We start from the raw sequence: 14887 nt of genomic DNA on the forward strand, positions 1-14887 counted from the left end.
TTGGTGCAAAGCACATTTACACCTGGTAGTTTCAGGTAGAACAGCAGCAGCTGTGTTTATAAAGAGAGGCTATGGAAAATCCAGCCTTGTTCAGTGTCCAGTATAGCTCTTGCTATAGCACTGAATACCTACATGAAAATCCATATTCCACACTCCCGCATACTAAGAATTCAGTTATAGCTACAAAGCTTCGTTTACATTACTTGAGGCATTTTAAAAGCTGAGGCTCTCATATTCCTTCTCACACTTGGATTCAAAATTGAGCAAAATCTACTAAGGGCCACTGCCAGGATTCATATTTCTTTATGCAGTTATAAAATGCAACCTAGAGTCTACACCAAACAAAAAAGTCACTGAGAGGAGAGACAAGGAAGGGGAGAGGGAGAGATTTTCCATTAGACCCACTTGTGGAGGAGTGGAAGGGCTAAGCTTTTGAGCTACACAGAGCTGTTCTTCAGGTCTGGAGAAGGAAGAAGTTCTTCTTGCACTTTTAGGTGAGCGCACACATCCCAAATGCACCTCAGGAATTAGTCTGTGTGAGGAAGCAGATATTGCACAAAATGAAACCTTTGTTTCAATTTCCTCACGCTTTTCTCGGGCAAACAAACGGTGCCAGAATACGTTGCACATAACAGGGAAGGGGGCAGATCTGAGAATGCACCTTTTAACTTCCTATTCAACAGATCAGACTCAGATCCTCGGCTTCTCTTTCACACCACTTTACCCTGGTCTCAGTGAAGCTGCTCCTGGGTTACCGAGATCAGAATCCCCCCCAGATCTCACTGCCAGATGCATGATACACAGTTACTTAGACAGCAGCCCACCAATGCTCTTCATTTTTGACAGCAGCAAAAATTTGGAGATAACCTGGATTATTTAGTGCAGAAGGGAAACTGTTGGGTGAAATCCCAGCCCTACTGATGTCCCTGGCAAAACTCCCATGCATTGCAATAGGGCCAGGATGTCACCTATTGCTATCCCATTATAAATTAGCAGCCACAGAGCAGCACTCACTTCTATTATCTTGTTAGCTATGACAAAAATCCTGAATCGCTCCTGGATACAAATTGCAGCCTTGGAGATTTTAATCTATGTTTCTGGGGCATGTAAAACAACACCAGCTTCTCTCTGCCTTGGTGCCTCCCTGCTCATCTCTCTGGGGAGCAGAGCTCTGCCTCCTCTTCCTTACATTCTTCTCCGTGCTCTTCAAGAACAGGCAGTTGCATGGGTCACCACAGACCAGCCCATCTGGTGTGTGGTTACTCAGTTCATCAGGACAACGCAGGACATTCCCATCTCCATCAGGGCACTGTCAACTAAAAAGCCACAGATTAGGAAACATTTCTGAAGCTCCTGGTCTCCAGAGCATTACAACTTGCATCAGCTCAGTGCATTGCTCTGCGCAGGTGGATTTGTTTTGCAATGGCGTGCTTTGGCGGTGGGTATTACATACTGTTAAATACACCTCTACCCCGATATAATGCCACCTGATATAACACGAATTTGGATATAACGGAATAAAGCAGTGCTCCAGGGGGGCAGGGCTGCGCACTCCCGCAGATCAAAGCAAGTTCGATATAATGCGGTAAGATTTTTTGGCTCCCCAAGACAGTGCTATATCGGAGTAGAGGTGTACCAATAAGAGAGAGGTCTTAAAATCTTTGCATTATCTCAGCATTCACTGGTTGTCAACAGGAAGTGCAATATTCTGGAGGCAATTTCGTGTATGAAAAATTGAGAGCATTAGGACGATGGACAAGAAATCTTTGCAACTTCATTTCTGATGGTTGATAAATGGACTATTCTTTCAGATATCCAGACTTATTTTTCCCACAATATTTGTGGTTGGGAATGTTCAAGGTTTCATGGCTTTGCCAAATCTGCAGCAGCTTTTCCATTTCTCCATAAGGCATGCTATCCAGCAGCACATTTATAAAGTCATTAACTCAGTTGACCAGCTTCTCTACTGCTGAAAATCAGTATAACTCCGTTGACTTCAATAGTTACTACGCTAGCTGAGAATATGCCCTGTGTTGTCTGTGCACATTCATGCTCATTGCATGAGTTTGTGGGTAAACTGTGGGGAAAAAAACAATCCCTGTTCCAAGTCACTGTCAATTTGTTCTTGTGCTAAGAGCCGATATAATTCACATCGGCCTGCTTCCAAGCAGCACTAGTCTCACTGCACAGTTTTCAAGTCTAGAGAACAATGTTCTCTTCAGGACTCAAGACATCCATTGGAAGCTCTGATATCATGCTTCATGACCCAGCTGGCCGTTTCCAGTGCCTTACCTCACAGAGATGGCTCCTTGACAAGGTACAGCTTTCAACCTGGTAATGTTGAGTCATTCCCATGCTATTTAACGCATAAGATACCAGCCACCCCATTTTTTCTTTAGAATTCGAACAGGTTTAAAGTGGTCTATTTCTTACAATTCCCTGGGCCTCTGTGCAACCACAGGAAGACACTTTTGCTATTTTCGCTCAATTCCTGCTGCTCCTACCACTCTCATGCCTATGGAGGGCTTTTACTCCAGTTCTCCCAAACATAGCACATTTCTCTGCTCCTCTTCCCCATTGGCGGGAGAGATTTGAGGTATTTTCCTTTCTCACCTTCCCTTGCTTCCATCACAGCTGTCCCCACATCTGGGTATTTTCTGCAGAGTCCATTGGTTTCATAGTCCAACCTGCAAATCCCTCCACTGGCCGTACATTCAGCCAGAAACAGTCCCTTTTACTGCCTCCACTGCATGACCTCCTTGGTAAGGATTCTTGCTGTCAGGTATTAGGCATAAGGTCACTATCAGCTGCCCAGCAACCAAGAGGATTCTTTGCCCAAGTCTGACTAACACGAGCAGTTGCTTGCAGTGTTGTTGTAGCTGTGGTGGTCTCAGGATATTACAGAAACAAGCTGGGCGATGTGATATCTTTTATTGGACCAACTTCTGTTGGTGAGAGAAGCTTTCGAGCTATACATTGAGCTCTTCTTCAGGTCTGGGAAAGGAACTGAGAGGGTCATAGCTAAATACAAGGTGTAACAGATTGTTTGGCATATGTAGTTTACACATATTGTAAGGTGAAGTCCTATGACAGAAGAGGTCAGGCCACTTCACCAAAAGAAGTCAAGGCAATAAGAGATTACCTCACTCACCCTATCATGAACAAGTCACTGCAGGCTCAACTTAATATATGCTCAGAATATAGTTTGTGACCCTGTTCGAGATGATGCAGTTAAGTAGTATCCTTATCTCCAATCTCAGGCCTATGCTCAGTGACTGTTTTGCAGGATCAGGCCCTAAAGTGAGAACTTCCTTACACCTAAAAATAGTTCTCCCTCCCATCATGTTTGACCCTGCATGCACTGGGAGCTGTTTTTAAAAGATGCTTCCCTGCAGTGAAACATCCTCATTGCATTATAATGCACCTTAGCTCCATTTTGTGCAGGTAACAGTCTTTAAAATGGTCTCCATCGTACTTTACAAGCATTTAAGAAAAAAAACACTACTTAATGAGGTGTAAAACTAGTTATTGTGAAATAAAACTCGCTTTTTATAATGTGTGTGGGAGGGGGGAATTAAATTTTCACATCCTATTTTCTTTTAAACTGTGTGCCTTTCCCATCATGAATGTCCTCCATAAACCTAAAAATAAATACTCTTCACAGCAGAGTGTTGGCTTGGAGGCCTATGATTCCCATAATAAAAAAGCCCTGCAGCGTAATGGTCCTTAAATGCTCAGCATCTTTTACACTTAATGTAAAATCCATCAGATCTAATAGCTGTGACTAAATTATATTCTACTGTTTTTCTATTAAAAGTTAATTTTCTGAGTTGGCAGAGCAATACAAGCATTGAATTATTCAGAAAGCAATAACCTCTAAGCTTTTCTGAATTCAGAGATATTCCCAAACCAGCTATCCCCAAAAAAACCTTTTGCCTACCCATTTAAAAACAAGAGAGCCAGTATGGATAACATTATGCCAACAATCAATTATAAGCTGCATTACTTAATGGTCTTGCTTTCACTAGTTCATGGAACAGATCACAATGCATAGCACCCCTAAGACGCTCCCTCAGACTTCTGGGTTTCTACAGGTATGTTAGCAACAAGAAAATCAGGGACAGTGTGGGATCCTTACTAAATGGGGGAGGCAACCTAGTGACAGATGAAGTACTCAATGCTTTTTTTGCCTTGGTCTTCACAGACAAGGTGAGTTCCCAAACTGCTGCTCTGGGCAGCATAGCATGGCGAGGAGGTGAGCGGTGAAAGAACAGGTTCAGGACTATTTAGAAAAGCTGGACTGGCACAAGTCCTTGGGGCCAGATCCCTCAGGATGCTGAGGAAGTTGGCTGATGTGATTGCAGAGCCATTGGCCATTATCTTTGAAAACTCATGGTGATCCGGGGAGGTCACGGACGATTGGAAAAAGGCAAATATAAAGCTCATCTTTAAAAAATGGAAGGATAATCTGGGGAACTACAGACTGGTCAGCCTCACCTCCATCCCTGGAAAAAGTCATGGAGCAGGTCCTCAAGGAAATCATTTTGAAGCACTTGGACGAGAGGAAGGTGATCAGGAACAGCCAGCATGGATTCACCAAGGGCTAGTCAGGTCTGACCAACCTGAATGCCTTCTATGATGAGATAACTGGCTCTGTGGAATGGGGGAAAGTACTGGATGTGATATATCTTGACTTTAGCAAAGTTTTTGATAAGGTCTCCCACAATATTCTTGCCAGTAAGTTAAATAAGTGTGGATTGGATGAATGGACTAGAAGGTGGACAGAAAACTGGCTAGATCGTTGGGCTCAACAGGTAGTAATCAATGGCTCCATGTCTATTGGCAGCCGGTATCAAGCGGAGTGCCCCAGGGGTCAGTCCTGGGGCTGGTTTTGTTCAACATCTTCATTAATGGTGTGGATGATGGGATGGATTGCACCCTGAGCAAGTTTGCAGATGACACTAAGCTGGGGGAGGGGTAGATATGCTGGAGAGTAGAGATAGTGTCCAGAGTGACCTAGACAAACAGGAGGATTGAGCCAAAAGAAATCTGATGAGATTCAACAAGGACAAGTGCAGAGTTCTGCACTTAGGATGGAAGAATCCCATGCACTGCTACAGGCTGGGAACCGACTGGTTGAGGCGCAATTCTTAAGAAACGGACCTGGGGATTACAATGGATGAGAAGCTGGATATGAGTCAGCAGTGTGCCCTTGTTGCCAAGGCTAATGGCATACTGGGCCATAGTAGGAGCATCGCAGCAGATCGAGGGAAGTGATTATTCCTCTCTGTTCAGCACTGGTGAAGCTGCATCTGGAGTATTGAGTCCAGTTTTGGGACCCCCCCTACAAGAAGAATGTGGACAAATTGGGGAGAGAGTCCAGCGGAGGGCAATGAAAATGATCAGGGGGCTGGGGCACATGACTTATGAGGAGAGGCTGAGGGAACTGGGCTTATTTAGTCTGCAGAAGAGAAGAGTGAGGGGGGATTTGATAGTAGCCTTCAACTATCTGAAGGGGGGCTCCAAAGAGGATGGAGCTCGGCTGTCCTCAGTGGTACCAGATGACAGAACAAGGAGTAATGGTCTCAAGCTGCAGTGGGGGAGGTCTAGGTTGGATATTAGGAAACACTATTTCACTAGGAGGGTGGCAAAGCACTGGAATGGGTTCCCTAGGGAGGTGGTGGAATCTCCTTCCTTAGCAGTTTTTAAGGTCAGGCTTGACAAAGCCCTGGCTGGGATGCTTTGTTTGGGATTGGTCCTGCTTTGAGCATGGGGTTGAACTAGATGACCTCCTGTGGTCTCTTCCAACCCTGATATTTTATGATTCTTGGGTATTTTTTATTTGCATCTGACATTTGTGACCTTCCATTTTGCTTGAATTTATCATCAATGCTTGTTCACAAAGAACATGAATGAAAATGTCCTTTAATTCACAGGTGATGCTGCATGCTTGATTACGCAGAACACATGCATTATCACTGCAATGGGAGCCTTGCAAACAAACAAGCCAGATTTACTCTCCACTTTTCATGAGTTACTTAAACCAAAAATCAGACATCCAAATGAACTGTGCTTATTTCAATAGTCCTGGGACTGGAGAGTCCCATTTTTGGGGGTTTCGTTATTGTCAAATATTAAGATTTAAATTTTATGAAAAATTTAACTTCTTGCAGCACAGCTGTATAGTGTAATCACAAGAGAAAAGCTACATTAAAACTCAAGGGAAGATAACAGCTTAAGAGATTCTTTTGGATTACACAGCATTTGGAATTTTCACTTACTACACATTTGAAACCAAATTCAGATTTACTTTCCTTTTAACTTGAAAGAGACATGGGTGGGTGGGTGCACGTGCGTGTGTAAGATACGCAGCTTCAGCTACGGGAATAGCGTAGCTGAAGTCAATGTATCTTATTTTGACTTACCTCCCGTCCTCACGGCACAGGATAGACAGCTGCAGCCCCCCCGTCAACTCCGCTACCGCCACTCGCCCTGGTGGAGTTCCGGAGTCGATGGGAGCGCATTCAGGGATTGATGTATGGCCTCTAGACGAGACATGATATGTCCATCCCCGATAGATCGAACGCTACCCGCCGATCCGGCAGGTAGCCTGGACATACCCTCAGACTTACTACCACTTCCAGGACACTGGACACGTCTGTCTACTGTCCAGCTAGTACTGTACTGCAAGTGGGAATCACAACATTACACACTTAGTGTTAAATGCGGCTGAAAATTTTAGCAGTGCTCATTCATTCCAAGATTCACAGCCAGTTCAAAAGTACTCCTCAGGAAGGGGCTCACCCTCTGACATGCTACTGGGGTATTATTTACACTGTATACAGGATGCATAATTGTGACCTCACATCAGTACAAAAAAGTCAATGGAGCTGAATTGCTACGAGATCAGAATTAGGACCAGTTAGGAACACAGCTACAGTAAAGAGGGCACAGTTAAAGGCAAAAGGAGGTATTGCCCAAATCCACCCTCGACCAAGATGCTGCAGTCTAGGGAGATCAGACACTCAGGTTAAAGGGAGAATAAATTTCTTTAGGATAGAAGTGGGAGAGCTTGCCCTCTGGAACGAACGACAGAACACTCCGATAAACTATTGTAGCTGCAACAAGAATTCCAGATTTCCTAGATCCCGTGCTCTGACAATGCCTCTTTCTTGGACCAGAAAACCCACTACCAAACTATTTAGAGAAAGCTATTCTTGTAGTATTTGTGGTCTAACAAGCATCAAAGAGTACCAGAAGTCCAGCAAGAATGCTGTTGTGATATCCCCACCCATTTGTGCAGACTCAAAAGGTTCAGATAAGCATCCAAACTGGTTAGGTTGTTTACTTGTTTCAGATAGCACCAACTCACTTAATGTTTATTGCTAATAATAAAGATGTGACGGTACTAAAAAAATTTCAGATTTTTATTTCCTAGCCCCAGTCCTATGGTAGGGGTTAGACATTCCTGTCACATGGCACGGAACAGTAGCTACAAATTCCCCTCAAACTGTTACAATACATCTTCTAAAGCTGACTGTATCCAAGTTTTTCTATTTACATGTTCACAGGAAAGCTGTGGACAAATTGCAGAAAGTCCAGAGAAGAGCAACAAAAATGATTAAAGGTCTAGAAAACATGACCTATGAGGGAAGATTGTAAAAATTGGGTTTGTTTAGTCTGGAGAAGAGAAGACAGAGCTACGTAACAGTTTTCAAGTACATAAAAGGTTGTTACAAGGAGGAGGGAGAAAAATTGTTCTTCTTAATCTCTGAAGATAGGAAAAGAAGCAATGGGCTTAAATTGCAGCAAGGGAGGTTTAGGTTGGACATTAGGAAAAACTTCCTGTCAGAGTGGTTAAGCACTGGAATAAATTGCCTAGGGAGGTTGTGGAATCTGTGTCATTGGGGATTTTTAAGAGCAGGTTAGACAAACACGTATCAGGGATGGTCTAGACAATACTTAGTCCTCTCTTGAGTGCAGGGGACTGGACTAGAAGACCCCTCGAGGTCCCTTCCAGTTCTCTGATTCTATGTATGCCTTTTTCCAGACGACTCCTTTCACTTCCACCTCGACAGCTGCTGCAGCTGTCAAACCATGGAACATTCCACAGTAGTGTCCATACATGTGTTTTCTTGTCACTCCATCAGTAGAACCAATAACAATAGCAATTAAGTCGATCTTGAAAACTGGTTCACTAATATAAAATAAGCAGTCTCATACTCATTGTGATTAATCATATTGATATCAAACAGTTCCACTTTACAAATATAAGTAGCAGGCTTAAACACTTGGTAGAAACATCAGATATTGCAAAAATTCTACAGCTCCAACTATTATATCTGAAAGTTCATTGAACATTTCTGTCTTCTACTTTGCTGAACAAATTGCTGCTTGTCGATCTCCATACAATTTCAAGATTATATGATACTCTTTGATTTCTATGCTTCCATATTACTGATACTAGAGTATACACGGACATTTCCAAATATCCATTGCATTGTAAATTTGAAGGGTGTGAGAGAATTAATATATTTCACTGTCCTCTTAAATGTTATCTTATTTAGAAATGAAGATAGAAGTAAAAGACTCCCTCTGGAAACATCTATAGCAAGAGGGGAATCTGCTTGCTTCAGAAAAAAATGTAATGGATAGCCATTCAAAAGCTTTCAAATAACTGGCTGCAATGTGAAGTAAGTAGTATGGTCAGAGATTAAATGATTTTAAAAAATCCATCAGAGAATGCATAAAGCCGATTACCGGTAAATCAGTGAAAACAGCTTCCAAATAAGGTCTGAGTAGCAAGTGTTGTAGACTAGCTGATACTAATAGTAAGGTTAACAGATATAACAACTGCTGTTGGAGGATGCTTAGCCACATAAAACCACATCATTTTTGGACCCAACTGGCAGTGTCTCTTTAAGACTCAAATGCAAGAGGTGTTTCGGTTCAAGTAGGAGATGTATTAGAAGAACTGAAGAAATGTTTTCACAATACTTGCTTATACTCCGTTCTGAGTCACTTTTGTAAAATCTCCAAAGTTCTAAGAGAAAACCATCATTTATTGCATTTAGTCACAAGATTCACTTTGCACTTCTCCCGAAGAACTTTCGGCACTCCCCTCGTACTCATTTCCTTCATGGACCTGGCCGGAACAGATTATGGAAACTAATATGAAGCTAATATTTGGGGCTAGATGTTGGTACAGAGCCTTTCACTTCCAGGTCACTAGTTCCAATCCAGCCATTTTAGCAGTGCTCAGAAGTGAACACATGAAGGCTGTTCAGTTTCCCACAAGAAGCGAGGCAGCAATCTTACGGGATATGTATCCATTTCACAAACTGCCCTCACAGCTGACACTTTTGTTGGCTGAAGCATCAGTAGTCCAGGAATGACTGGAGACAAACTGAACCGCTCAGTCTTGGAGGTGGAAAAGTTGGTAATCCCAGTATGTGCCCTGGCAATACACACACATACAGTCTTTCTCAGTCAAAATGAAGACTAATATTCTCTTGCCCATAGACTATTGCCAATAAACCACAAGTTACTATACTGCTTTACTATTTACCAATGGACTGTTACAGTAAGATAAAACACTTTATTGATATGTAATACAAGAGGAAAAAAAATACATAAAACTTCCCAGTAAGGAAAAAATACAATACTAAAATAGGCCAGTATATTATATCAAAACAATCACATTTCTCTTCAACCAGAGCTTCAAGTAATGTGATTAGAAAAGAATTTCTAAAAACTAAAGTATGCTTGGTGAACTCTCGCATCTCACGGGACTCCAGGAAATTGAAGGAAAACAAGAGTGATCAGTTGTCATACTACAGCTAAATATATTAAACATGCATTTTCACAACAGTTTGTTTTAGAAGTGCCTGCGTCAATATCCTCTTTTCTATGTTTGGGGACTGCCATTTCAGTGATACAGCAGAAGGCCCACACTCAAGGGCAGAGAGACTAAACTCTGTTGGAAAACAGGAAGCTTAAAAGCTGTCAGGTACAGTTTGGGGGGTTGTATTTTAAACCCAGTTAACATAATCATAGTTAGATCAAGCACTTACAGAATTTACTGTACAATCCTGAAAGGCTATTCGCAGGAATACAGAGGCTGAATTCTGTTCGGTTTTGCCCTGAATCAGTGAAAGGGTGACAGCCTCTTATTTGCTAATTATGGGCAAATGCTTACTGACAAGCGTAATGCTTGGTACTGAGTGTAGTACAGAACTAGTGGGACTACTCCCGGCAGCAAGGAGCATTATATCTCATAAGTAGTATTTACAGGGTCAGACGCTACTCTGTTTATTCTGAGACACTAAAAAAACAGTAACTTTGTGGTTAGACTCTTGTTTCACTGCCATTTTCCTTGAAATATTCCCAATTTTTGTTCTTTCTTCCATAAAACGACTGTAGATATTTCATTCTTTGGCATTATTGCACTTCCACTTAAAAAAATATGAAGCTCTGTTTTGTTTAACATGTGAATTCCAAATTAGATTTTGCTTTCTATGAATCTTACTATCTGCATCTTTCCCCATAAATAATCAAAAATTGATTATAGTACATATTTTACAGTGTTAATAAACCAGAAAAACCTCTTAAGCTTTTGCTGGAAAATGGTTGACCATTTGACACTTGAACTAGATAATGTACAACTTTATCAAGTGTATTATGCAAACAATCCAGGTCCATTTTATGCATAATGAAGTTTGAAAAAGTACGTAAGAATAAAAATTGGACTACTGCATTTGAGACTGACATGCTGTTCTACATTCATGATCTCCTTCCAGTCCTGCTGTTTCTCAGCCTATTGAAATCAGTGTTACAAAGCATTAATGAAAAAATATATCTTGTAAAAAAGCATAAAAGTTAGTGTCTGATGGAAAAAACTGATTTGTACCTCTAGTAAAACACTAAGGCACTAAATCTTAAATTACTTAAATAAAAGAATGTAACCTGGCCAGCCAAGCTACAATGTATACCTTGATACTATCCATCTTGTTCTGTAGTTGATCTACTGTCAATCTGCTGATCAACTTAATATGATCACAAAAAGCACACTTCTTAACCATTAAAAAAAATTCAACAGTTACAGTATTTCAGCCACAGTCACTTTAGTTTAAGCTCACCGTCATTCACCCTTTGGGAATTATCAATAGGATCAATGTGGAGGTTTTGGATATCGGTTTATTTATTCATTTGAAAATGGTCAATCCGACATTAAAAGAATGTAACTACTATGTCATCATTTTGACTGCCAGCTTGTATGCCAATTGTAAAATAAACTCAACACAATTTATAATCCACATATTTGAAATGTCTAATATGATCTAAAGGAGTTGTCCTATTGGTTCTGTTTTACAAGGGGCAAATGACTTCAGCTTCCTAATGTTTTTCATACTTGCAATAATTTTTTTCTGAGGGGAGGAGGTGGTGCATTCTTTTTACAGTTACCACACCATAATGAGATAAAGGTCACAAAGGTTAATATATCTGTAATCAAAGCACTCCTATGAGATGCAGCAGCCATGCTATAGCATTAAGCATATTAACAAACAAGCCCCTGTCTCATTCGAATGATCTGGAGTAAGGCAGCTTGAACATCTTCATCCATGTGGCCCTGTAAGTGGGGGGGGAAAAGATTTTTTAAAAACCAGACTGCATTATTCATGACTAAAATTAAAACAAATACTCTCCCAAAATGAATGCATGGTCAATCACCATCTCACTGGTAAAACTGAATTTAATTAACTTTATTAATGACTTTGTGTCTGCAGAGTTAATTTCCAACTTTGCAGCACAGTGGCAAATTTCCTGTTTGAAATCACTGTTTTGATTTAGAGATGTTGCTGTTCATATCTTCTGGACTGCCTTGCAGCTTCCTGCCATTATCTACAGTACTCAGCTAGCTGAACCATGTTATTGTAACTTGCTGCAGCCAGTAATCATAGGGAGGTTCTACTGGTCTTTGCATACATTCATATTCCCTATTCAAAAGGAACAGGAGAGTTGTATGAGTGTTGGGAACTTTCAACTCCTCCACTGCACTATTTGGGATAGGGACATGTATTGATAGCACTGTATTATCCCCCTTCAAGTGGGTCACCACTGTATGTTGTCTAGATATCCATAAAAATGACAAGTAGATGAAGGCAAACACTAAATTTAACATGCTGTGGTGCTCTTTTGCTTTTCAGTTTCCTTCTGGAGAATTACCAGGTACCGCAAAAAGCCTTTTAAAATATTTTAATGGGCATATAGGAAGCACTGACATATTACTCATTTCACACACATTTACTTTGAAAAATTTTTTTCTAAAAAAAGACCTAACTCGCCAAAAAAGAGTAACTTCATTTTTATAGAGCAGCTAACATACCTGCACAGCACTAAGAAGATGCGTCCGATAAATTGAAATTACTTCTTGGTGCTGTCTATCAGCATCCTGTATGTAGAAGGGCAGGGGAAGGAGGAGAGAAGAATGTCAGTATTTTCAACATCAATTCTTTGTATAATTACAGTTTTGTTTGTTTGACTTTGCTTAAGTGTCACATGACCTTAGAATTTCAAGGTTAGTGTTTACAAAATCCTAACTGAAAAACAGAGCCTTTCAGCTTTAGCATCAGCTTTCTCCACGTCAGCCTAGGTGTTACCAGCACCAATCTACTCGGACAAGAATAGAATTTGACTTCTGTTCAGAAGCCCCTAACCCAAGTCCCAGTTTAAACTCACTTTATCACACTATGTGGCAATGCTGCTCACACTACCAGGAACATGACGCAATTCTATGTAATTTACACATGTATGTAACTTTGCTCTCATGAGTAGTTCCACTGAAGTCAACAGTGCTACTACACCCATGAATAAAGATACATGTATGTATATTTATACTAAAGCCCTAGCACTTACTACCATGAACTCCAATGAGGCTATTTGCTACTTACTGTTGTGAGTAGTCCTGTACATTGAAATAAGTGTTTGCAGGCTTGGACACGGCACCTGGGAGGACACCTCCCAGCACAGGTACACATGCAGTAACTCCGCCAGAATTAGTGAGCTAAAAATACCAGTACAGAGGCTCGTGCTAACCACTCAAGTACAATCCAGCCCAACCCTCCCGCTTGCATACTCAGGCGGCTAGCCCAACCCACCACCTTTGCCATTGCAGCCCCACTGCTGTTTCTAGCAGGTTAGCTCAAACCGAGCTAGCACATATCAGTGGTATCAAAACTAGAAAGCACCCTCCTAGCTTCTCACAACCCTGAGATTGTTAATCCCTTGGGACAGAGCCTACCGTCCTGTGTGTTAGATTGCATAGAATACACTGTTGGCATGTGTAGTAGGCAACATTACTGCAGCACCTGCACACAGGACTTATTCAATGATTTTGGATTAACATTGCAGTAAAAGCAGCAAAGAATCCTGTGGCACCTTATAGACTAACAGACGTTTTGGAGCATGAGCTTTCGTGGGTGAATACCCACTTCCTCAGATGCATGTAATGGAAATATCCAGGGGCAGGTATATATATGTGTGCTAGCAAGCAAGCTAGAGATAACGAGGTCAGTTCAATCAGGGAGGATGAGGCCCTGTTCTAGCAGTTGAGGTGTGAAAACCAAGGGAGGAGAAACTGGTTCTGTAATTGGCAAGCCATTCACAGTCTTTGTTCAATCCTGAGCTGATGGTGTCAAATTTACAGATGAACTGAAGCTCAGCAGTTTCTCTTTGAAGTCTGGTCCTGAAGTTTTTTTGCTGCAGGATGGCCACCTTAAGGTCTGCTATAGTGTGGTCAGGGAGGTTGAAGTGCTCTCCTACAGGTTTTTGTTTATTGCCATTCCTAATGTCTGATTTGTGTCCATTTATCCTTTTCCGTAGAGACTGTCCAGTTTGGCCGATGTACATAGCAGAGGGGCATTGCTGGCATATGATGGCGTATATTACATTGGTGGATGTGCAGGTGAATGAACCAGTGATGGTGTGGCTGATCTGGTTAGGTCCTGTGATGGTGTCGCTGGTGTAGATATGTGGGCAGAGTTGGCATCGAGGTTTGTTGCATGGATTGGTTCCTGAGCTAGAGTTATTATGGTGTGGTGTGCAGTTACTGGTGAGAATATGTTTCAGGTTGGCAGGTTGTCTGTGGGCAAGGATTGGCCTGCCACCCAAGGCCTGTGAAAGTGTGGGATCATTGTCCAGGATGGGTTGTAGATCCTTGATGATGCGTTGGAGGGGTTTTAGCTGGGGGCTGTATGTGATGGCCAGTGGAGTCCTGTTGGTTTCTCTCTTGGGTTTGTCTTTCAGTAGGAGGCTTCTGGGTACACGTCTGGCTCTGTTGATCTGTTTCCTTATTTCCTCGTGCGGGTATTGTAGTTTTGAGAATGCTTGGTGGAGATTTTGTAGGTGTTGGTCTCTGTCTGAGGGGTCAGAGCAGATGCGGTTGTACCTCAGTGCTTGGCTGTAGACAATGGATCGTGTGATGTGCCCGGGATGGAAGCTGGAGGCATGAAGGTAGGCATAGCGGTCGGTGGGTTTTCGATATAGGGTGGTGTTAATGTGACCGTCACTTATTTGCACCGTGGTGTCAAGAAAGTGGACCTCCCGTGTAGATTGGTCCAGGCTGAGGTTGATGGTGGGGTGGAAGCTGTTGAAATCATGGTGGAATTTTTCCAGAGTCTCCTTCCCATGGGTCCAGATGATGAAGATGTCATCAATGTAGCGTAGATAGAGAAGGGGTGTGAGTGGACGAGAGCTGAGGAAGCGTTGTTCCAGGTCGGCCATGAAGATATTGGCATATTGTGGGGCCATGCGGGTGCCCATAGCAGTGCCACTGATCTGGAGATATATATTGTCATCAAATTTGAAATAGTTGTGTGTAAGTATAAAG

The 14887-nt window shown here is 42.0% G+C and overlaps 1 protein-coding gene across 2 annotated transcripts in view; it reads right to left on the minus strand.

Annotated features, from left to right (window-relative positions):
- Positions 1–9578: 9578 nt before the first annotated feature.
- The window catches only part of UACA (uveal autoantigen with coiled-coil domains and ankyrin repeats), a 68342-nt gene continuing 63033 nt past the window's right edge, over positions 9579–14887 (minus strand). For both annotated transcript variants that reach the window (XM_050968923.1, XM_050968924.1), the window contains exons 18-19: positions 12386–12451; positions 9579–11629 (exon numbers count right to left, since the gene is read on the minus strand). In XM_050968923.1, the coding sequence (XP_050824880.1) occupies positions 11558–11629; positions 12386–12451 (138 nt within the window). In that variant the 3' untranslated portion in view covers positions 9579–11557. The remainder of the gene's footprint in view (positions 11630–12385; positions 12452–14887) is intronic.

This window comes from Gopherus flavomarginatus, chromosome 9, assembly GCF_025201925.1.
Source record: "Gopherus flavomarginatus isolate rGopFla2 chromosome 9, rGopFla2.mat.asm, whole genome shotgun sequence".
NCBI classification, from domain to species: domain Eukaryota; kingdom Metazoa; phylum Chordata; order Testudines; family Testudinidae; genus Gopherus; species Gopherus flavomarginatus.